This window comes from Pollachius pollachius, assembly GCF_949987615.1.
Source record: "Pollachius pollachius genome assembly, chromosome: 7".
NCBI lineage: Eukaryota > Metazoa > Chordata > Actinopteri > Gadiformes > Gadidae > Pollachius > Pollachius pollachius.
The window spans coordinates 4710638-4733137 of record NC_136940.1 but is presented as its reverse complement, the minus strand read 5'-3'; the positions used below and the strand labels follow the sequence as shown (position 1 = coordinate 4733137).

Genomic DNA, 22500 nt, shown 5'->3' with positions numbered 1-22500 from the left:
TTGTTTATAATACTGAAATTACTCCTCTGTGTCTGTCGAATACTGATCACAACGTTGAGCACTGGAGCACATTCAACACTTCCTCAATTAAGGAAGAAGCTCTTAATTTGATTTTGAATGCTTTTAGATGGAAGTACCACCAAAGTTCCCACACTACATTTCCACGCCACGTTATGTTACTAAACAAGTGACAAGTTAAATTAATAATTGAAGCAGTAGAGCAAGCGAGCTCACATGACGCATGACAAACGACACAAAGTGAGTAATCGAACCCAATATGAATGAATGAACTCCACACATACCATCAAGGCTGAACGATTTGGGGAAATAATCGAATTGCGATTATTTCGACCGATATTGCGATTGCGATTTAGTATGCAAGTTTTCTTTTTAAAGTTCCTTATGTTCTGTATTATTCACTAAACAAGTAATAAATAATTATATAGTATGACCAACACAACATTGGAAGAAGTCAACATATAAACTGCTCTATCCTTTAAGCCAGGCCAATGTGTTTAGATGAATTGATGCATGAGTTGATATTTTAACATCTTTATTCAACTATTGAATTGCAAAAGTAAAATAAAGAGAAAAATATATAAAACGTTTGCGATTTGCTCTCTGGCGCCCTCACCTGGCAGAACTCCACGCAGCACTCGTACAGGATGCCCTTGATGAGCAGCTGGAAGAGGCGGTTCCCGCTGGCCCGGAAGCCCGCCTCGCTCAGCTTGCGGTCGGCGGGGATGAACTCGGCCACCATGGGGCAGCACTCCTCGAAGCAGTGGACGCGCGCCGTGCTGGCGTTCCAGTCTTTGAACTCGGCGTGGTGGGTGAGCCGCGGCAGGGTGAGCAGCAGACACAGCTTGCTGTAGTCCTCCCGGCTGGGGCAGTGGTCCTCCAGGGAATGCAGGCAGCGCACCGCCTGCTGCATGCTCAGCTCCAGCTGACGGGGGATAGGATGAAGACGTTTGGCTTAAAGGTGACATATTATACCGCCGGGTGTGAGTGTGATTACCCCTTGAAAATCAGCGTCTTCCGACATCACTGGTGGGCGTGTCCACCTAGATGTGTGCATGATAGATCAGTCTTCCAGCCTACCCAGTGGACTGTAGCAAACGTTGCTCATCTATCCAGCACACATCCAGGTGGACACGCCCACTTGTGATGTCCGAAGAGGCAGATTTTCAAAATGGCTTTTAACTGCTAGTCACACTCACACCTGGAGGTATGTTTCCTTTAAGGTTTTTGAATATGCAAGGTAACTGTCCTGTACTTGCTGTTATGGCACTTGCATTTCCCATCTGGGATCAATAAAGTATCAACTTTATGCATGTCTTCTGTAATATTAACTCTAAATGGTGCTTAGGTACTAAGCACTTGTCACTAGTCATATACCAAATTATTTTATCCAAAGGGACTCCCAGTGAATTCAGATACACATCATTTAGGAGCATGAGTAGGGATTAGGGTCTAGACTCCAAAGGTAACGGACTGTTAAACGGGCCAGCCAGCAGAGCTCTATGCAGCTCGCCTGGAGCCACGAAGGACAACATGCCTTGCTCAAGGGCACACCGATGTAGTCGCTGCTCTACTGCCTCGGTGACCGTTAACCGAGGCAGTCATCGTCATTCGGCCAGCACAATTGTTAAGCGGCCCAGTCTGCTGTCAGTGGAGTGCTGACAATGGGCTTTTTCCAATCACTAGGCTGCTGTAGTAATCCATCCTGGAAGGAACTGGTATGATGGGGTGTGGATGTGCATGTGTATGAATGTGTGTTTTTCCTGCAGACGTGCGTGAACGTGCCTGCGTGTGTGTGTGCGAGTGTGCATGCGTGGGCAGATCTGACTTTGGACAGCGTGTATTGGGGTAAATCTTGCAGGGGTCGCAGTACGTTGTGAGGGTCCTCCGCTGCTGACATGGCGTTATTCACACACAGAGCCTCCAGGAACTTCTGCTTCAGGATGATGTACCGAAACCTGGAAGAAGAACGCATTGATACACATTCACAGATACTTGTAGCAAGGGTCATTTATATGGATGCTTCTATTTCTATCGATTTTGCTTTTGTTTAATTCTGTTGAAAATGCATGAGAATCATTTGGTATTCACGTGAGATAGGGCATGAGGTGTACATGTTTTTTACATGTATCTGCTCAACACTCAGGCAATGTTACGGTAACAATATACAGTAAAACTACAACCACATAGCCTTCTCATTTTGTTAAGACTACAAAACGTGAGATCACTTTGTTACCTTTTCTTGTCAAACTTCTCCATGCCTTCCAACGGTTGAATGAACTGCATCACCTCATCCCATTGGCCGTCTAGAATGAGTTGTCTGGTGAAAACAGCCAATCGTCATTCGGCCTTTCAAGTGTTCAAGTCGTTTTATATACTGTTTATATACTGTCGTTTTTATATACTGTTAGACAGTAGTGGTTATGTGGGGCGAAGTCACAACGCTTTAAAAGAAAAGATGCTCGAAAAAACACGAAAACTTATTGTTTAGGTATCAGAGACACCGTACCAGATATAATGTCAAGGGAACTCAAAAGGAAGGAAACACTGCATAACGATATTGGTCTGGTCAAACAGTTCAAAAGTCCACAATGTTACAAAACAATTAAAGGAGATTGGGAAGGCAGGACCGTCGAGAGGTGGGTTTGACTCCTTGCCAAATGGTTCGAGGTTTAACTCAATAGTAAAATAGTAGTGAATTCTGTAGTATAACCATACCATGTTCTGAGGGAATCATCTAGCTCTTCCTCTAACAACAACAACAACAACCATCCCAGCGACCCCGCGCTGACCTCAGGAAGAGCATGTCGTCGGAGTAGAGTCCGTTGATAACGCCACTCTCCTTCTCTAGCGCCAGCATGCCAATGTGCAGCTTCCTGCTGCTCAGGAAGTCCAGCATCAGCTTCACCACCTCCGCCTCCTTGATGCTGATGGTCTCCTCTGCTGTCATGGTTACGGGATCGCTGGGGGGGTCACAGTCACTTGCTATGGGGAGGGTGTGACAGGAAGAGGGGTGATTGATTGAAGGGTTGAAGGTGTGGGTGTGAGAGAGTGAGCTAGTGAGGGAGTGCGATTAATAAACCATTACAAATGCCCCAATTTAAATTCACAGATATCACTGCTATTAATGTAACGATGTTATCGTAAATTGCTGTCCCGCTAAAAATAATTGGTTATGGATCAGTGAATTCTGCACTTGTTCATTTTCTGTCTGTGTGTCTAGTGTGTGTGTGTGCTGTAATTGTTTACAAGTTGTAAAACGACAGTACATTTTGTGACACCCAAATGAGGCTTGTGAAATTGTTAAAATATTATCATTTACAATGATCTGAACTCATTATAACGCAATGTCATTTAAGAATCTTGGATGTCTAGGTCATCACTGTACAGCTCTCCATGCAGGTCTAGTCAATGTGAAGGGCTTTAGTGTATCGCAGCACCATGCATCCAGATGGCCCGTCCTCACCTCATTAGAAAACACTGTGAGCTTGTTTTTAAGGTAGGCCTGGGTACCTGGACATACGGTGGGATATCTGCAACACGGGTGCATTTGCGGGTGTCCGCAACTCGTTGCATCCTCGCTTCCATGATACAACACTAACATGACAACCAGCTAGAAGCTTGCAACCAAAGCCTTGCAGCAAAATATGCCTTAATTGTTCGTAATCGATGCCCCACAGATAGTAATAATGTACCCATATGCCGGCCGATGCATTATCAGGTAAACGCCGACGACATGGCCACAGCCGCCCACCACGCCACCCCAAACGTGAAGCACCCGCAATTTAAAACTCACTCACCTGTCAATCCTCAACGATAACGAGCGCATGCATACGAATCTGCAGCTTCCGCCAGTCTGTGCATTTCTTGCTCGGGAATAAATTCCTTCGTAGGTAATTCACACCGTATGTGCGTGTGCAGCCAAAGCCTCGGATGTCCGAGAACAAACCCCCCTGTTCTACCGCATTTCTTGTACACAAGCCACACGGTTGCTAAGAGCGTACCCCACCGCACACCACCCGTTTACACTGGTGGCGGTGCCGGACGCGCGACTCACCGCTATGGCGGCAAGGTGCGCTGGAGACTAACTTCATTTTGAGCGGCGCTTCTGCTGGAGGTTTCTGGCATGCTGTGCTGCTGACACGCTGTACCGGATTAACAACGACAATAAATATGTTCAGTCCTTAAATCAGCTGTAGGTGATTTAAGGACTGAACGTATTGATTGTTGTTTATCATGTTGCACATATTTCATTCAAAGGGTCCCTTTGTTTGGGGGGGGGGGGGGGGGGGGGGGGGGTGTTGGGCGTGTCCCAAAGTCGTTGTACCATGAAGAAATATTGTACTTGTTGGCTCATAGTTACATTGCTGTGAAGAACGAACACCATAGCATTATTAAGGTCGGTACTTCGATCAAATTCCAAGAATATAGGTCCTTTTAATAGAGATAAAGATCATGATTTTTTTCAGTTCACACACACACACACACACACACACACACACACACACACACACACACAGACACACACACACAGTAGTACAATTATTGATTCAATAATACAGGCCTCCTGCAAAACATGTAGTCCTAGTAGCCTGTCCCCGTCACAACTATTTCGATTCAGGCGCATTAATATTCATGAGATTGACCCAGAAATAGTCGGAACTCTAAAGTAGTTCAGTTAAATAAATCTTGGCTGTCGTTCTTTCGGTCTGCGGGACACAAGAACAAGACGCATAGTGACTGAGGTCATGCTTAGTTTAATGGAAAAGGAGAAAAGCAAAAGCAAACCATTTTTCCAGCAGTATGTATTTAACGTCAGTAGGCCTACAGCATCCAATGAACACGTGTATTCTAAATGCTTACGGAAAAACACCACAAAGTCATTCTTACTACAATTTCATTCAGAAAATGAACATTCCCTCAGCATTGGATTTATTAAGAAAAAGCAGTATTAGGACATACATAGAATCTTAAATGATTAAGCCTTTTTTTTTGTCAGGAGCGTCATATAGATACATAAAAGAGAGTAAAAAATCTCAAACTGTATCGAATACCGAGCCTTATGTGGCCCTTCAATATTTGATCAAGCTCATTCAATTAGAAAATATGTACTTTTTTAAAACTTTTTACATATCATCATTTTGTGTTATTTGGGTCAGTTTCCAATTGTGTTACCTTGGACACTAATCGTGCAACCTAGTTTGGGTTATGATTTTGAATATTTTCCATTGTAGGATTTTGTCGATAGAACATTCACCACAAAATAAGCTTTAAGGAGAATGTTTGATAAACAAGACAAGATAAAATAGAATAATTTAAAAAAGACAAACATAGGTCAAGATATCTTAAAAGTTTCCAAATACTTTCAATATGTAAACAGTGGCTTTTGTTTCCGTGAAGCTACCATGAAACCTTATATGTTAATAGAGGATCTAGTTTAAATTATCTTTACAGTGATCCTTAAAGTGATTCAAATAATTTATACCATGGCTTCTTGTGAAAAATGTAAAGCACCCCATGTTAATGCATCTAGAGAATTGGGATTTTTCAAGTTGAATTAATCATAATTTTAAAAGTGCTCTCAATTTTTTAACTGTTGTTGCTTAATACTGTAATGAATAATACTACAGCAATGAATACAAATGGCTGATTCAATTTCTGTTGTTAATTTAATTCCAGATTTACTGAATAGGAATGCTGTAGGTGACACCAATAAGCCAGGACAGGAACGCAGGTTATCTTAAACATTCCCTAATCCTTCTAAGGTGTGCAGTTGGTATAGCATTTGAAACAAGAAATTTGCATCACCGCTTACTGTTTTAGGAGTTTTACAACTCTGCAAAGCATCAGCTGCTTAAAACTCTTAAAATAGGAGCTCCCATAACCCCTGAGAAATCACTACCCAGAATTCCTTGTAACGGTAAACATGCAAATGCTTGTTCCCTTTTTTTATTCATGCAGCTGTATGTTGAGGCGGTAAAATATTAATTATTTGCCCATATTTAAAAAAGTCCGTTAATGTAACAAGATTACAAACACGACAGAGGAATATTGGAATATGAATAAATTCATTATAAAAACGTCTTTCTTTTTCTAAAATGAATCTCACTCTACTTTGCCAGGTCGAGAACAAAGTTTTCTGAAATTAAAAACCGCGGTCTGTCGAGTGACTTAAGTAGGAGTTTATAGAAAGCTTAAACCGCTCTGATTTGAGGACACTCACACATATTGTGTGGCTGACACCACTAGCTGTATGCTATCATATCTTTTTTGGCCCTTGTCGTTTTAAGTACCTTAACTATAGAAAGTGTTTTACCCACGTATAAAAGTGGGATTTTTTTTTCTTCATATGTACAAAACGTCTTGTGTATGGTAGTGTATGGCATATGTCTCATAACGTTCAACTCTTTGCACTGACATAATCCTTAAAAACTAAAACAAAAATGAGGCCACAAATAAAAAGATTTACATGAACAAAAAGTTGTATGTACATGGATGTAAAAAAAACATTCAGTGCTTTATATTATCAAAGGAAACTGCTGATCATTCAAACGGTCTCTAGCTATAAGTTTGTTAACTTTTGGCACATCTCAGGAAGAATAAGCAAAAATCTAAAAATGGCAAGTTACACAGTCAAAACGATTGACTCAAATCAAACCACTTCTACAAACACATATTAGTGCTCAACATTTTCATGACGTTTTTTTAAATAGTGCCATAATACATTCCAGTTATTCTGAGTCCTGTTCCTTCTACTCTGGAACTTTGTTTAAAAAAAAACTAAAACAAAACGAAAGGAATGTAACAGGGTTGATTAAAGTCAAAAGCACAAAACATAATACCGCTCAACAAACTGGCCTTTGCAGGTGTTGGAATCGTCATGGAGATGTAGCGTGAAGTGCAAATTGAAACAAAGATCAGGTTCTGTCTGAGGAGGGCGTGGTTGTGTTGTGTTTAGCTTCAAGGCTGATTTATACTTCTGTGTGGAATATCGCTGGAGGAACACGGTGAGTCTCTACCTCACCTGCGTGAACCATAATGCACCTCCCACAACCCATAATGCACCTCTCCAAAAAATGTAACCACCGCATGAAACATGGCCATTGAATGCCTTGTTTATCCTTCTACATTTTTCGGTTATTCATGGTCAGTTATTTGGAGGAGGTTCACCAGTATTAGATGTCAACATGAAACATCGTCTTTTAATTATTAAAGATCAGCAGATGTCACTAAATTCTTCATGGGTAGAAATCCTTTTCACAGTCCTTAACAACCGGAATCACGGCTCATTCTAAACACGAGTACCGACCGGTGTACCCCTACCCACCGCGTACCTCCAGGGGGGTCTCGACCCAGCGCAGGCGCCTCGCTCTTTAGCTCGGTCCTTCAGAGTGTCCATTAGGACTTAGCGGGTGGTACCACTTTCTTGGGCGTGGGGGGTTTCTTGGTCTGCCAGAGGTGGCCGTGGATGGTGAGGGCGTCCACGCTGGCGGACATGGTCTTGGCCGGGATCTGGCTGAACTGCTTCTTGTCCGAGTTGTACTTGAAGAGCCCCTCGATCATCTTGCGGCCGATGCTCTTGGGCCCGATGCCCGTCAGCTTGGTGATGTCGTCTGTCTCGGGGCAGTAGGTGTAGAGCGAGCGGAACTGGCAGCCCGCGTCCCGGAACAGCACCAGGAAGCTGTTGGCCTCGCACTTCTCCATTTGCTGGGGGGGGGGGGGGGGGGGGGATTGTTGTTTTTAAGGAATGATGTTGGAATGAAACAGGATTAATGGGACATGATCAGTCAATGAGAATATGTTTTGTTTGACCTCGCATTCAATGTCGTCATGTATTAATATGTACATGTTTGGTAAGAGCTATGGTATTATGGAAACTGGACACTGACCTCCTGTGTACAAAATACCAGACATATATATATATATATTTTTTTTTTTATCATTGATGGCATGAATGAGCACCTGTACTTCCCAGTGAAAGTATACTGCCCAGTGTATAGCCCATGATTAACATGACAATTCTCCCCCTGTTGTCCGGATGCGCGTACCTCCAGTATCTTGTTCTTCTGGCCCTCGTTGACCTTGCCAGCCAGGCAGCAGTGGGCCAGGGCGTTTTGGATGATGTGCTTGTTGGACTTGGAGCTTGGCTCCTTGTACAGCTTCGGCCCTGCATGACGTCATGGGGAAGAAGGGTTGTCATAACAACCAGCTCTAGTATTTCCATGGTGATGGAACGTGGACGTGGTAATCCCAGAATGCCCGGCTAAATAATTGATGGAGATCCTCTTAAAGATTCCTGCTACTGTTAGATATGGTGGGCGGTTTGGAGGGAGAGATGGTGAGAAATATCAACTCAGGGAGTCTCTGTTTTTAGTGCATATATACAGTCTCTGTCTCTCTCTCTGTCTCTCTCTCTCGCTCTCTCTCTCTCTCTCTCTCTCTCTCTCTCTCTGTGTGTTTTGAGTATAAACTGCAAATTTAAATCCTATTTCTGGGTTCATTGCTTGGGTACAACTCATTTTTCTGACTCGCACACCGGCAATATGTCGACAATACAGTTTTATATTTTTGCATGATTTGTTTCGTCAGCGGTTTGAGTCATTTAGTTTCTGTGAAACTCGCTGACAATATAGTATTATTAACCTAGCCTATAAGTATACAACTCTTAGTATAAAAAGAGGAAAGCGATTTAAAGCATGTACATTTCAAAGAATATGTTCACTTGAAAACCAAGAAGACCCAAACACACATCAATACCCCCAGACCTTTTCCAAAGTCTAGACGGATCAGGTCCAGAGCAGAATGATTGACAGGGGGGTGGGCCTAACGTACCGGTGTATTCAGTGAAGGAGGTGACGGAGGAGGTGGTGGAGGCGTTCTCCCAGTCCTTCTCCCCGTTCCTGCTGTTCGATCGACTTGGAGAGAGGAAGCCATCTGCCGAGTCAGGCCTAAAACACACACACATAGGCAACACACACACGGACACACACACACACACATGTAGAAAACACATTCACACACAAAGAAGAGTTAGCTCCCGTTTCTCCATGGCTACTCGTTTTTTTACGCTAAGCGCCTACGAGCGATGCCAGTTTATAATTCATGGCTGTAGTCCATTTTGCCAATTTCATCAATTTCGTATGTATTTAAACCATAATGAAGTGTAAGCTGTTTTATTAATCCCAGACTTGAAATTTGGGATTATCTTTTAACCAAAGCTTTTTTTTTTTTCTTTCACTTTTGGCAAAATTTGCTTGTTTGGCAGTTGGCCGAGTTAGCTGAGTTAGCAGCATTAGCTAAGCCTTGTGATCGGGACCGTAACCGTTTGCGACAAGGGCACAGGGGATGCATGGATGACATCCAGGGAATGTCATCCAGAATGAGGAGGCTTAAGCGTTGAGGTTAGTGTGGGCAGTCATGTGAAGCAGGCTGGTGCATTAGGAACATCTGTGGGTCAGTCTATCTATAGTGTTTGTGGCTCTGTGTTGGCTAAGGCTATACAGTTCCATATTCATTATAAATATGTCACTGACTATATATATAGACAAACAAACAAATCTTAATATTAATTAATAAAGCAAAAGTGATTATGAGTCACTTAAAATCAATTAATAACAATGCTTTTGAAACCTAATTAATTGCACATTGTAGTTCATCCTAATTTCAACCGTTATCATCCTGTCAAAAACAATTTTTTTGACATGATAATGATTATTGAAATCTTATTTTTTTGGGGTTAATATTACTTATTAATACTATTAATATTAATATTATTGAGAACGATTTTTTAAGATGATTTAAACTTTTTAGGTTTAAATCATTTTTCAGTGCCTATGCCTGTTAAGCATGTGAGACGGCAGGAGTAAGTAAGCAGAAGAGAAGCAGGTGTTCCATCTATCGGGGGGGGGGGAGTGCTGAGCAGCCATGAGAGGGAGAGGAGGGTATTAGTGAGAGGGAGTGTGGTCACCAAACAGCGCGGTGAACCAAAGGGTTGCTAGTATTAGCATGGTGAGCTAGCCAAAAAAGGTCCCCAAAGCAAAGTGCCGGTGCTCAGATGTTAGCCATTGGGGATGTGTAAGGGTATGGAACCCCAATGGAGACAGGGGTTTTCAGGGAGTGGATGGCAGCAGGAGTCTGTACCGCCGGGACAGTAAAACTAACCTTCTCCTCCGGCGCTTAGGAGAGCTCAGAAAGTGCAAGAGGCTGCCAGAGGCTAAGCTAACGCTTCTGACAGCAGAAGAGAAGGATGTCAGGGAGAGACGTAGAGGGTGAGTCAAGAGGATTGGTTAGAAGACAGGACTGTGAAGATCTCCTAAATAGGTTCAAGCTAATTCACTATTGCACACATGTCAACCAAATATCTCTTAAAGGAAGTTCCCCATGTTGGTTTTAGTTGATAGAATTAGAAAATGTTAGAAAAATACTCTTCTAAATTGTGATGACAATAATAGTAATAATCATAATGAACAAATAAAATCATCTTAATTTACCTAACATACACAATTCCCATTTCCTAAAGAACATACTTTGTACGTCTTTCTTCCTAAATACCAGTAACAACGTTAGGGTCTGAAGACAATCGATGAATCAAATCCACCAAATCAGTCAGAGAATCAGTCTCTCACCTGGGGCCCCTCTTGTCCGGCTGGCTGCTGTCTGCGTCTCCCAGGGAGAGGGACGCCAGGGACAGGCTGGACACTGAAAAGAGACGTTGGCGTGAACCTGGATTGTGGAACAATGAGTCATGGAGGGATGGGGGGGGGGGGGGGCAACACAACGGTTACCACGGTTACACGCCACAGGAGGACCGCCGGAGCCCCTCTGGAGACACAGCAGGGGCTATGCAGCGACAGGAAGACCGTGGAAGTACACACACATGGTACCGATGGTACAAGGACAGGGGGAAGGAGAAGACACTTGCACAGACTAATACGGATGCAGTGTATGCACGCATATATTAACCAAAACCATGTAACAGAAGACACTGGAATACACTTATACACGATGCATGGCTCTTCAGCCCTCCAACATGTTTAATTCCAAGTTCTGCACGTTGAGTCGATATCACACTGTTAAATAAATATAAATATAATACAAATGTAATTAGTTAAGATGGTACCGTCACCCCAAATCTTTTTTTAAGGAGGCATCAGAATGAGAAACAAATTAGTGAGTTTCTCGCAGAAGCCAAAGCCAAGTGTGATCAACATAATTAGTATAAATAGTTTTACCCTCCAATGAGACGAATCAGGTGAGCATTCAGCAAAGCAAAGAGATGGGTGGATAGATGGCAACACCATGTTCATGTTGGCACGGCTGTAGGCCCAGTCTGGGAGGAAGAGGTGGGACTGTGGCAGACCCTCAGGTAGTGAGGGTTAGGGGGTCTAGGGGTGGGGGGGGGGGGGGGGTGTCTCCATGGTTACCTGCGGCCCTGACGGGGGTCCTGGGCGAGTCGTGGCTCTCTCGGTGGATGGACCTGGGCCGGCTGCGGCGCTGGCGGCCCAGGCTGGAGGGGCGTGGCTTGATGACCTGGTCCATGTCCTCCATGAGCTTGAGCTGCTTCCTCCTCAGGTGCTCCTGCTTGATGAACTCCTTGCGGGCCCTGTCCTCCTCCTTCCGCAGCCGCTCCTCCTCCGCCTTCAGCCTGGGGGCGGAGCCTCGGTCACTTTCACTTTCACTTTCACTTTGAACTTGTTTACTTTAGCTTATTTTTGGTATTTTTTGAGGTTATTTACCAGGACATAATGCCATTTGGTGGTTGCTTTAATCGAAAGTGTCTTACAATACTGTTAGTGCATAGGCACTTAGATGCATGAAGAACACTTTTATTAAATGGCTAATTTAATTAAATATAGTTATTCTTCCTGGAATTGATAGGTCAACAAAAGGATCAACCAAGAGACTCCCACATAAACGGTATTCTGTTATAATATAATTATGTAATTCCAGTTATACATTATTATATAATTATAACGTCTCTACATGCACACGGTCAGTCCGAAGGAAACCAAACCAGTGGAATGCGCGACGGTCTTTGCTGTTCACCCACCGAGCCTCCTCCTTCTTCTGCTCCAGATCCGCCTCCTGCTGCACCTTCTTCATCTGGCTCTCCTTCTCCCTCCTCATCCTCTTCTCCAGCAGCGCAGCTCTCTTCTGGGCCATGTTGTCCTCGCCCTTGCTCTCCTCCTGGGAGCGGGGGAAACAAACTCGGTTACCTCGGCGACGGCCTACCTCGCCGGCCCGCCTGCAGCCAGCTCCGCACACCAGGGAGCCGGGCTTATTCTGGTTTCCTCTCCTCTGTCTTGAGTGGAAACTGTGCCCGTGTTGTTGACGTCTAAATGTACATTCAGCTTACTGTGCTGAAATTGTCGCTGCCAACATTATAACTTAGCTACTGGAGAGATTTATACTTGAGGCCACTGCACATTGTGATAAAAAGTAATAACTTAAACTCTTCCACCAAAGGCAGGAAAAGGCGATTATATATTATAAATCTGTTTAATCTTGTCTCCTGTCGTGTCTTGTTTCTGTAGACAAGGATTAGCTTGTTTGCGGTTTCCATTCATGCATACACTTCTACACTCTATTTTTACACCCCCAGTTCTGTATGGAAACCTAAACGAAAGCTTAAGGGGAACACAATCCAGGGCCAGTCACAGTGGGCCGGCTAAGGTGACCCACTTTGCTCTTATTTTCTGTGGTGCCCCATCTGGACTAAATAAATAAGTAAAGATCTCAGAGGCAATTCTGTTGCTGAACTTGGTCAACCACAAGGTGGCCTGTAGTGCATTGGTAACATAAGACCTATGACCGGTGTACTCCGTTAGTACCATGTCTGCTTCGGCAGGGGGAGTAACGTCTCAGACATTTCCCCAACCCAATGAAACGTTCTGCTCTGCCACCAAAAATACCCATTTCTATCTTTCGCATCAAGGGGTGCAGCCGCCTAATTTTAGCACTTAATCCTTTTCCCTCTTTTCTAGCCAATTAAGATTTCATGTGATCCCCCTTTGCACTCCCAAGTCAACATGTCCCTCATCCGTTCCTCCACAGCTGGGACTGAATTATTCACAGCAGCCCCACTTTGTTGACCCAGATCAGAGCTAGCCTACAAAACAAATGGATTGATGACAATGTCCTTAGATGGCCCATTCCCGAACAGACCTCATGAAAACAGACATGGCCACCGCAAATCAGACAAAGGACGCTGTAGCAGCAGTCTATTTAGCTATTAGGCAGATACTTTCATCCAAAGTGACTCAAATTGGATTCAGATACAAGTCATTAAGGAGGAGAAATCAGCAGCGTTTAGCAGCAGTTGCTTCCACAGAATACTTATTTTTTGGATGACGTTCATGTGTTTGCATGTGCATGCCAAGAACGACAGTTAAAGATAGATTTGGCTTTTGTGAAAAACAAATGATAAGAGAAATGTGCAGATACAAAAGAATGACTTCCGTTCATGATACTGAAATATGCGAGAAACAAACACATCAATCTCTGTTTGCCTCCAGCAGCAAGACTACCCCTGGTTCCATCCATCAGACCCTGTGAGCCGGCTGCAAGGACGCTCATTAAAATAACCAAAAACCAGGCCAAGGCACGACAACGATACCTTGAAGAAGAAGCCCCGGCAGGCGGTCTGATCTTCGTCCAGGCCGGCCCCGCCGTCCTCTCCCTCCTCCAGAGCCTCTCCCTCTGGGTCCGTCAGCAGGGGCACCTCCATGAGGCTGCTCTTGGCCTGGGGCGGGCTCTCCGTGGGCGTCACCGTGAAGGACTCCAGCACCGGATGGGACAGGACCTCAGAGACGGACGTGTCCACCGTGGGCTTCAGATCCGCATCCGTCTCTTGGTCCCATGCCGGCCTCCCGGAGACCTCCGTGTTGGCGTCCACCTCCCATTGTTTGACGCTGCTGAGTTTACGGGCGACTTTGGAGGAGGAGGTGGTAGTGTGTGGGCCCTCGCTTTCCAAGGGGTCCTCCTCGTTCCCGTCCCCGTCTTGAGGGTCCGTCTCTGGGTTGGTCCTCGCTGGGTTCTCCCCCATGTACACAAAGGAGTGGGCCAGGGGCTGGCAGGGAGAGAACCTCCGTAGCCGGGGGATACTGTCCACGGATTGGGGCGCGGTGAGGACCCGGTTGTAGGGGGCTAGCTTCAGCTCGCTGGGGCGGGGGGTACGGGGGTTACGGGAATGGAAGGAGGCCGACTTGCGCCTGATGCTGGTGGGGGATCGGTGGGCGATGCGTGGGGAGTCGACCGGCGAGGAGGGTCCGGAGGATCTGGTCCCAGCCCCACCGACCCGACTGGGGTTTTGCTGGGCGGTGTTTGTGTGCGGCGCCGGGATCAGCCACGATTGCTGGTGCTTCTGCTCCCTCATGGCCATGATCACCTCCTGCTGCTGGGCCAACCGCTGCATCTCCGTCTGCAGGAAGGCCAGCGAGTGGTTGAGCTTGTCGATGGAGCGCGTGTACTCCGTCAGATCCACCTCCGTGGGCGTGCCCGCGACCGGCCCGCCCTCCTCTCTGCCGCCTTGCTCGGCGCCGTCCGGCGTGTCCGCCACGCTCCTCCCCCCCGCGCGGAGGGCGGGGCTCGGGCCCTCCGCCTTCCCGCCTTCCTCGGCGGCGGCGCCGTCGCCCCGCCTCTTCACCACGTCGAGGAACGCCGAGCGGCCCATCCGCTGGCGGTGCCGCGCGAACGCCGCCTCCACCTTCTTCTTCTGCGCCTCGATGGCCTTCCGCTTCTCCTCCAGCCGCATGCGGAGCTCCACCATCTCCGTGGCCATGGCCTGCGCGGGGTCCGCGGGCGCCACCTGAAGCGGGACCGGCGGCGCCTTGCCGGCCAGGGGCGGGGGGCTGTGCTTGCGGACGGGGCTGTGCTTGGGGCTGGGGCCCCAGGTGACGGACAGCGGCAGCCCCAGCTCCGAGCCCTCCGGCGTGGTCTTGAGCGAGCTGCTGCTGCCCCGCCCCGAGTCGGGCGCCGAGGGGCGGAGCTTCTTCTGCTTCTGCTCGGCGAAGCTGGTCATCCTCGCGGCGGCGGAGGGCGAGCGGCCGTGGCCGGCGCTGCCGCTGGGGCTGGGCGTGTCCAGCTCCAGCTCCAGGTTCACCGAGCAGTCCCTCAGCGACGAGTCCTCGTCCAGCGCGTCCTCCGTGCGCACCTGGACGCCCGTGTCCATCTCCGTGTCGTCCGACGGGCTCGGGGGCCCCTGGGAGTCCGACTCCGACACGGGGTCCAGCGGGGCCCCTAGGCCCGCGGGGCCGTGCAGGAAGAAGCCGCTGTTGGTGCCCTCGGTGGCGGGCCGGCTGGGGCCGATCGTCCGCAGGGCGTCCTCCATGGAAGGGCCGCCGGCGGAGGGAGGGGCGGCCGCGTCGCCGTGCCCGTTGGGGTAGGCCCGGCCCGTGGGACGGCCCTCCGGGCAGCCCTCCTCCTCGATGCCCGGGGTCTGGCCGTGGACGGGCTGGAAGGACAGGCTGCGCTTCGTCCCGCGGGGCATGTGGTGGACCTTGAAGCCCGCGCCGTCGTCGGTGCTGGCCGAGCGCACCATGCCGCGGGGGGGCGGCTCGGAGGCCGGTGCCGGGTCGCTTCTGTCGAAGGGGATGTCGAAGGACACTCCGTAAGGCCCGGACCTGTGAAACACCACAAGGGGAAGATATGATTTGTTCTGTGTTGATTTCAGTGTTGAAGTGTGTGTGTGTGTTGTGAAACTATGGTCTGTTTGAATGTGAATGGATGCAATGGTTTGATTATCTTAACATTTTGTTCGTTCATCATAGGTGACAAACTGAAAGAAGACAGGAACTCCTACCGCTTCTCTTTGGGCCAGGTCCCAACGTCCACAAAGGACATGGAGGTGGACCTCCTGATTTCACCTGGACAACATTCAAACAGAGCAGTCTGTAATGTAGCAGGGTTATGGCACAGTAACAGTTAAAGGGGCACGCACAAATAAGGCACAATAATATTGAGATAGCAACCTGGACTTTTAACAAGAAGTGGTCGGAGAAGTACCTGTGTTGCGAGGTTGTGGGCGGAGGGGTAAGCTAAAGACAAGAGACACAGAAACAAATGGTAAAAATGTCATCATCACACTCACACTAAATAAATCTATTTATTTATTACAATAACCAATTCAAAATTTAGGGTTTATTTCTAAAATGTCCAAACGTTTAGCATGGCGTCGCATTTCCAACACTAGCATGTAACGGATAATAATGAAACACCTCGGTCTCTCAGGACTTGGAGATCTGTCCATGAAGCTTCTCTTGGTTGCCTTGGAGATGGGGATTGCTGGAATGTTCTTCAGTAAGGAGGATGGAGTCACTGGGGTCAAACACAGGTCATAGGTCAACATAGGGTTCCTTACGCCTGGACAACGTGGAAAAACTGTACAGCTTTGAAACATTTTCATTTGAAATATGATTTCATATAAAATAACTTACCGGTGCCTTCACCGTCCAGAATTCTTGGCTTTACGAAAGATGGCTTGTCCACTTCAAACGACGTGAACAGCTCTGCCACGAAAACCAGGTAGTTGCTCTAGGGAGAGGAACAAAATTGCAGAGGAACAAATGTAGATATATTAGTAACAACACAAACAAAATGAAATTATACACACCTATTTTCTGTACGAAAAAAAAATAAGACACTGTCCCCCATCTCTACAGTCTCTGGTGTTCAGAGCTACCGTGTCTCCAACCAAAAGGCTGCAGTTCCGCCGATCGGCCACAAGGGTTCACTGCTTCACCTAAAGTCTCATCTTTTAAAAACGTCAAGAAAAATGACACCTATAACCGTGTTACTGACATGAAAACATCTACTGTCCTTTTAAAACAGCCACGAGTACCATCCTTATTGCGCCGATGTGCTTGGTACTTCGTACCATAATGGACCTGTGCTTGCAATAAGGGCCGTCCAAATGGAGAAGACACCTACAGTATGCATTCAGAGCCTGCCTACCGACTGTCTGACCTGGATTCATCAAGCGAGGAATGCGACAATCCAAGTCCCGCCCCGTAACGGGGTCAACATACAGCCGGAGGTCAAAGCGCCTTTAGGACTCCATCCTCTATTGACTCTGGCATTATTCACTGTCACCTTGTAGCCTTCCAATCAAATCGGATTGATTATTTTATTGCTTTGCCATTTAAATGTAAATTGGTCTTTCTTTGACTAAAGAGAAAAGTAAAAGTAAAGCATTCTGTATTTCTGGTGAAATGATGTTACGTCACCCTGTTTTTTAAGTAGAACGTAATGAGGAAATGTGCTCTCAATATGCACTCAACTGGAACAAAGCAAATCCAAAAATCCACAGCATGGTTGGTTTTTCTATTGTTACTTGCTCACCATGGATGTATTGGCACATCACCAAATCCTTGTGATCTCTCTCTCTCCTCTCCCCTGTCTCTGTCTCTCTCTCTCTCTCCTCTCCCCTGTCTCTGTCTCTCTCTCTCTCTCTCTCTCTCTCTCTCTCTCTCTCTATCCCACTCTCTCTCTCTCTCTGTCCCTCTCAGTAAAGACAGACAACCAGACACACACACACACACAAAGACACACACACACACACACACACACACACACACACACACACACACACACACACACACACACACACACACACACATCTGTGTAATGTAATGCACCAGCAGTGACCTTGAGAGATGTGTCTAGGGTCCAAACAAAGAATGTCTCTTTATATGACTTCTAGCTCATCACAAAAATTATGTCAGTGATTTACCTTCCTAGCAATTGCTCTCTCTCTCTCTCTCTCTCTCTCTCTCTCCCTCTCTCTCTCTCTCTCTCTCTCTCTCTCCCCAGGGAGGCAGAGCCTTAACAACCCATCACCCCCCCCTGCCCCTGCTGCAGTATTTCCTAACTGTCGACAGAGGAGGTATATGGTTATTTATTTATAAAAGCAGGTTAGAGACATTGCAGCGTTGCAATTCACCGACCCAACGGCAGTCCCAGCATGGACGAGGAAGAAGCACGCGGCAGCCATGGCGATTAAAGTCACATAGCCAAAAATGACTTGGATTCACAGTGACACATTAAGACACATTACCACATATTGACCCCCTCAGCTTCAATCAACATCACTCATTATCACTCATTCTGTGGTAGCAAGCATGTAATCACAGATTCACCGTGAACTCCCCAGTCAACCACAGTGATTCGGTGTGAAGAGGAATTCAGATCGGATCAATGGATAGAGCTTTCATAGAGCTGGGACTCATACTGCGGAGCACGTCCCTGGGATACACGACTGGAGGGGTTGCTGTGAGTGGTAGGCGCTCATCCGTCTTCTTTCAGTGAGTGTTAGTGGAAAGGAAGAAAGAGTGATAGCAACGAATAAATAAATAAATAAATAAAGGGAGGAAGAAAGGTAGCAAGAGAGAAAGGGTGAGAGAGAGAGAGAGAGAGAGAGAGAGAGAGAGAGAGAGAGAGAGCCCTCTTGTAGTGTGGCCAGACCAGATGGCTTAAAAGAGCATGAGACCAGCCCCCCCCCTCTTCTCCCCCCCCTCTCCTCCCCCCCCTCTGCCCCTTCCTCTACCTTACTGGCCCCCACCAGGTGTGACGGTTACCTTTGAATGCTGCCAGTCAGCACATACACACACACACACACACACACACACACACGCACACACACACACACACACACACACACAGATACAAATACAAGCACACTCAGACACACACGCACGCACAAGCACACAAGCACACAAACACACACACACACACAGACTGACACGCACACGCAAATGCATGCACACACACACGCACAGACACATGCAAATGCACACACACCCACGCACACACACGTGCACAGACAAACACACACGCACACACAAACACACACTCTAGGCTGTGATAATTGACCACGCATGGGTTGCATGTCCTCAGTGACACACAGACACAAGCCTGCAGACAGGCACGCACATGCAGCGGAACAAAGTCACCTACAGAAACATCCCACCCAGCAACGGAAACACACAGTCAGAGTAGTCAAGGAAACTAGCAAAGGATGACCAACTCACCATGACAAGATACACGCACGCACACACACACACACACACACACACACACACGCACGCACGCATGCACGCTACCTACCCCTTTGCCCCCCGTGCGGTGGTGTGTTGCAACACAAGCCCGGCCCCCCGGGTTGCCAGGTCTGCGGCGGTGTGGTCCGAGCTGGTTGTCGGACGGGGGAGTGTCACACTGTGGCGTTCTCAGGGCGAACGCTGCGAGGGGATTGGTGGTAATTCTAACGAGCTGAGAGGGCTGGGGGCGGAGCTAGAGGGTGGGTGGGGCGGACTGTGGTATAATCCACTCACAGCCACCACCCCCTCCCCTCCACTCCACATATCTACACGGGCACACACACACACACACACACACACGCGCGCGCGCGTGAGTGCGTACGCGCGCGTGCTTAAGACCTGTGATGTCATTAATCACCCGGGCCGGCGGGTTGATGGAAGGACCCGGAACTCTCTTTGAGACGTCACCTCCACCAATCACAGCGCTCGATGGGCCTGGCAGGTTAAACAGGGCTTAAAAGGGGAAGCCATTAACCATTTACCCACACCGTCCTGACTCTGGCTTTTCTAACTGTAGCACGGCTGCTACACATGAAGAAATGACAGCGCATGTGATCGTTTAAACAATGCTATTGGTAACAACACCCATGTAATACAGCTACTCTGCACTCGCTCCAGTTGTTGTTTTTGTTTTTTTACGTTTTTTGTATCCACTCTAATTTCCACGATATGCTCTGATTGGTCACAGCCTCAATTTGAAGTCACTTTGACGAAAAATAATCAGCTACAAGACTAGAAGTAAATGTACAATGAAGTAACAGGGAAAAACACAGAGATAGAATAAAACAAGATGTTATCAACAGCAAGGGCGTAGGAACCGGGGGGGACGGAGGGGACGTGTCCCCTCCAATATTGGAGACAGGCGCATTTGTCCCACCTAAAAATTATACCGGGGGGAGAAAAATATTTTATTTTATTTTGAAAGCTCAACACAGCATCTTGTCACCACTTCTTATTCTAAAAAACTGGATGATTGAGCGTGCAATTAAATAATTGATTTGATATTTATCAGTTCATTACTGCCATTCAAAATGTGTTTTCCTTTACATTTACAAATGCATCTTTTTAGTAGAATAAAATATATTTGTGAATTTTTTCAGTGTAGTTCATTTATGACATATTTCTGTTCAAACCATTAACGGATCTGTCAGGTTTACGATATGTGTCCCCCCCAATGTTAAACTCATTCCTACGCCCCTGATCAACAGTACAGCAGCCATATCGGCGTCATATCAAAGTCACACCACCGTGACACGCACACAGTGCATTATGATCACGTTCTATTGTGCTTGGAGCTAGCGGTTCTGCAGCACTGGTTAAATGCACAGCAGACTGCGGTTGAGATGCCCCCTTGCTGAGCGAACACACTGGAGCTAGCTCGTAAACAAACAGTGCTAATTGCCCTCCGCGGAAAAACAACAGCGGGCTCATTGAAATCCTTCTGGCTAAGGAATAAGTAAAATCCAGTGACACCCCGATGCTAGTAAGCTCTAGGTATCTCTCTCTGGTTTCTGCTGGATCAGCAGATGTTAATTAAGATCTCGGCTGTTTAATTAAATGAAGAGCACGCAAATGGCTGTGTTGATTCTGATTTACTGCTTTCGCTTCCCATTAGGAATCAATTGCCACTGCAGGCGAGGCTTTGGCTGGAGGGGTTGGCATAAGAGTGCGTGGGCACGAGGTACAAGATACTAACATGCTCTTCAATGTGCTTCGGACACAAAGGTCTACATGTGATGGGTCTTGGGAGATGGCACTTGGGAGCGACACTCAACATGCCATTAAATCATTTGCATTATGTCATTTGTGTATGTGGGCGCACGCATTAACGTGTCAACAGTCAACAGTGTTGACATTGAAACAGCAACTGATTCGATGATTGATTTGATCTGCTGAATATCTTCCATCATCTGATGGAATTGATTTTTTGACCCTTTTCAATTCAGTTAGATATTTTATCCTGCCTTAATGTAATTCATATTGTAAACACACACAGCCCTGACTACCTGTCTGTTTTGCCTATTGGTCTGCCTGTTTGCCTGGGAGGTCAGTAGACAGACAGAGATGGAGGGAGAGAGATGGAGAGGGAGAGAGAGATGGAGAGAGAGAGAGAGAGAGTGTTTCTCTCTGCGTCTCTGCCTGGAATCTGGGTTAAGGTTGCAGTGCTCTGTGTTTCTGGCTTGGGATTCACTCTGCTCATATTACATCGTACTGATTGGATTCTTTATCCTGTACCCAATCGGCAGTCATTAAATGCTGTGCGGGCAGAACATACACAGAGTTTTAATGCCTTTCTATGGGACATCTTCACTGTGGATCTCTCTAAATTGCATACATTTGCAATGTCCTTTGTTGAAGAAAATATGTTGGGTAACAGAGATTTACAGACATGGAGAAGAAAGAAAACTAGAAAGAAAGAAAGAAAGAAAGAAAGAAAGAAAGAAAGAAAGAAAAATAGTATATGAGGTATATAAGTATACATTGAGAACACAGAGGACCCAGAACGAGCCCGTCTGTGATTGGTCAAGCTCGTGAAGGTCTACTTCACCAACTTTATTCTCCAACATGACTCAGGGCTCACAGCATGGCTCACACACAGCTACACTGTTTCACAATCCATCAGTTCTTTCCATTTATTCATGCTGACCTCCTCTCCTGGGCCCTCAATCCCACTTCAATTGTGGCTCATTCCATTTGAACACCAAAACAAACCAAAAAAAACAACAGATTCAACTTCAAATGTTTCTCACTCACTAATGTTTCTCAACACTTTCCAAATAATAAAGGATTCAAACATTCAAAGCCAAATTATTGTGATGAAACATATTTGACAGCCCACAGTTGGATATGACTTATAGTTTGGATTCAAATAAAGGCAAAACATAAATGACCAAATTTGATCCCCCTCTTTAAAAGCTCTGTTAAGTTATCAAAAGAATGTATCCAATGAATTCTTCATGCATTTCAAGCCATTTAAAGGCAGCGACTCTCAGCCTCTGACCTCCCTTCTAAACCCTCCTATGTCCCCCCCATAGGGTGCAGTTCCGTGGCGGCAGCCGGCCCCCCAGCCCATCAAACATTTACCTTGATGGTGGAGGAGGCGTACAGCATGTCCTCCAGGGTGAAGTGGCAGCAGCCGTCCAGGTGGTCCCGGCAGAAGTCCCGGATGAGCTGCAGGTTGTACAGGCTGTCGGCCAGGGTCATGTTCTCCTTCAGGCTCACATCTGGGTGGGGGCAGGGGTCCATGGTGTCAAGGGCGGAGTGGTTCAGGGGGTGTAGGGGGGTCGCGCGAACCGCTGAGTGAGTACAACACAAGCAGCCGCTGGCGGCCTCCGTGCCATTTTATGCTACGACCTGTTCATGTAGGCAACTGATCGTTTAAATGATTGGC

At 46.8% G+C, this 22500-nt stretch overlaps 2 protein-coding genes across 2 annotated transcripts in view; both read right to left on the bottom strand.

Annotated features, from left to right (window-relative positions):
• The window catches only part of LOC307077836 (WD repeat-containing protein 47-like), a gene marked incomplete at both ends in the record, with an annotated part of 15825 nt that extends 12857 nt beyond the window's left edge, over positions 1-2968 (bottom strand). Inside the window, 4 exons of the mRNA XM_079739310.1 lie at positions 635-943; positions 1892-1976; positions 2255-2338; positions 2811-2968. Coding sequence (XP_079595436.1) covers positions 635-943; positions 1892-1976; positions 2255-2338; positions 2811-2968 — 636 coding nt within the window. The remainder of the gene's footprint in view (positions 1-634; positions 944-1891; positions 1977-2254; positions 2339-2810) is intronic.
• A 4448-nt stretch (positions 2969-7416) lies between these two features.
• The window catches only part of camsap2a (calmodulin regulated spectrin-associated protein family, member 2a), a gene marked incomplete at both ends in the record, with an annotated part of 38973 nt that continues 23889 nt past the window's right edge, over positions 7417-22500 (bottom strand). Inside the window, 13 exons of the mRNA XM_079739309.1 lie at positions 7417-7725; positions 8067-8185; positions 8851-8966; positions 10180-10245; positions 10644-10716; positions 11442-11662; positions 12068-12204; positions 13634-15638; positions 15818-15881; positions 16021-16052; positions 16233-16332; positions 16452-16548; positions 22194-22333. Coding sequence (XP_079595435.1) covers positions 7417-7725; positions 8067-8185; positions 8851-8966; positions 10180-10245; positions 10644-10716; positions 11442-11662; positions 12068-12204; positions 13634-15638; positions 15818-15881; positions 16021-16052; positions 16233-16332; positions 16452-16548; positions 22194-22333 — 3479 coding nt within the window. The remainder of the gene's footprint in view (positions 7726-8066; positions 8186-8850; positions 8967-10179; positions 10246-10643; positions 10717-11441; positions 11663-12067; positions 12205-13633; positions 15639-15817; positions 15882-16020; positions 16053-16232; positions 16333-16451; positions 16549-22193; positions 22334-22500) is intronic.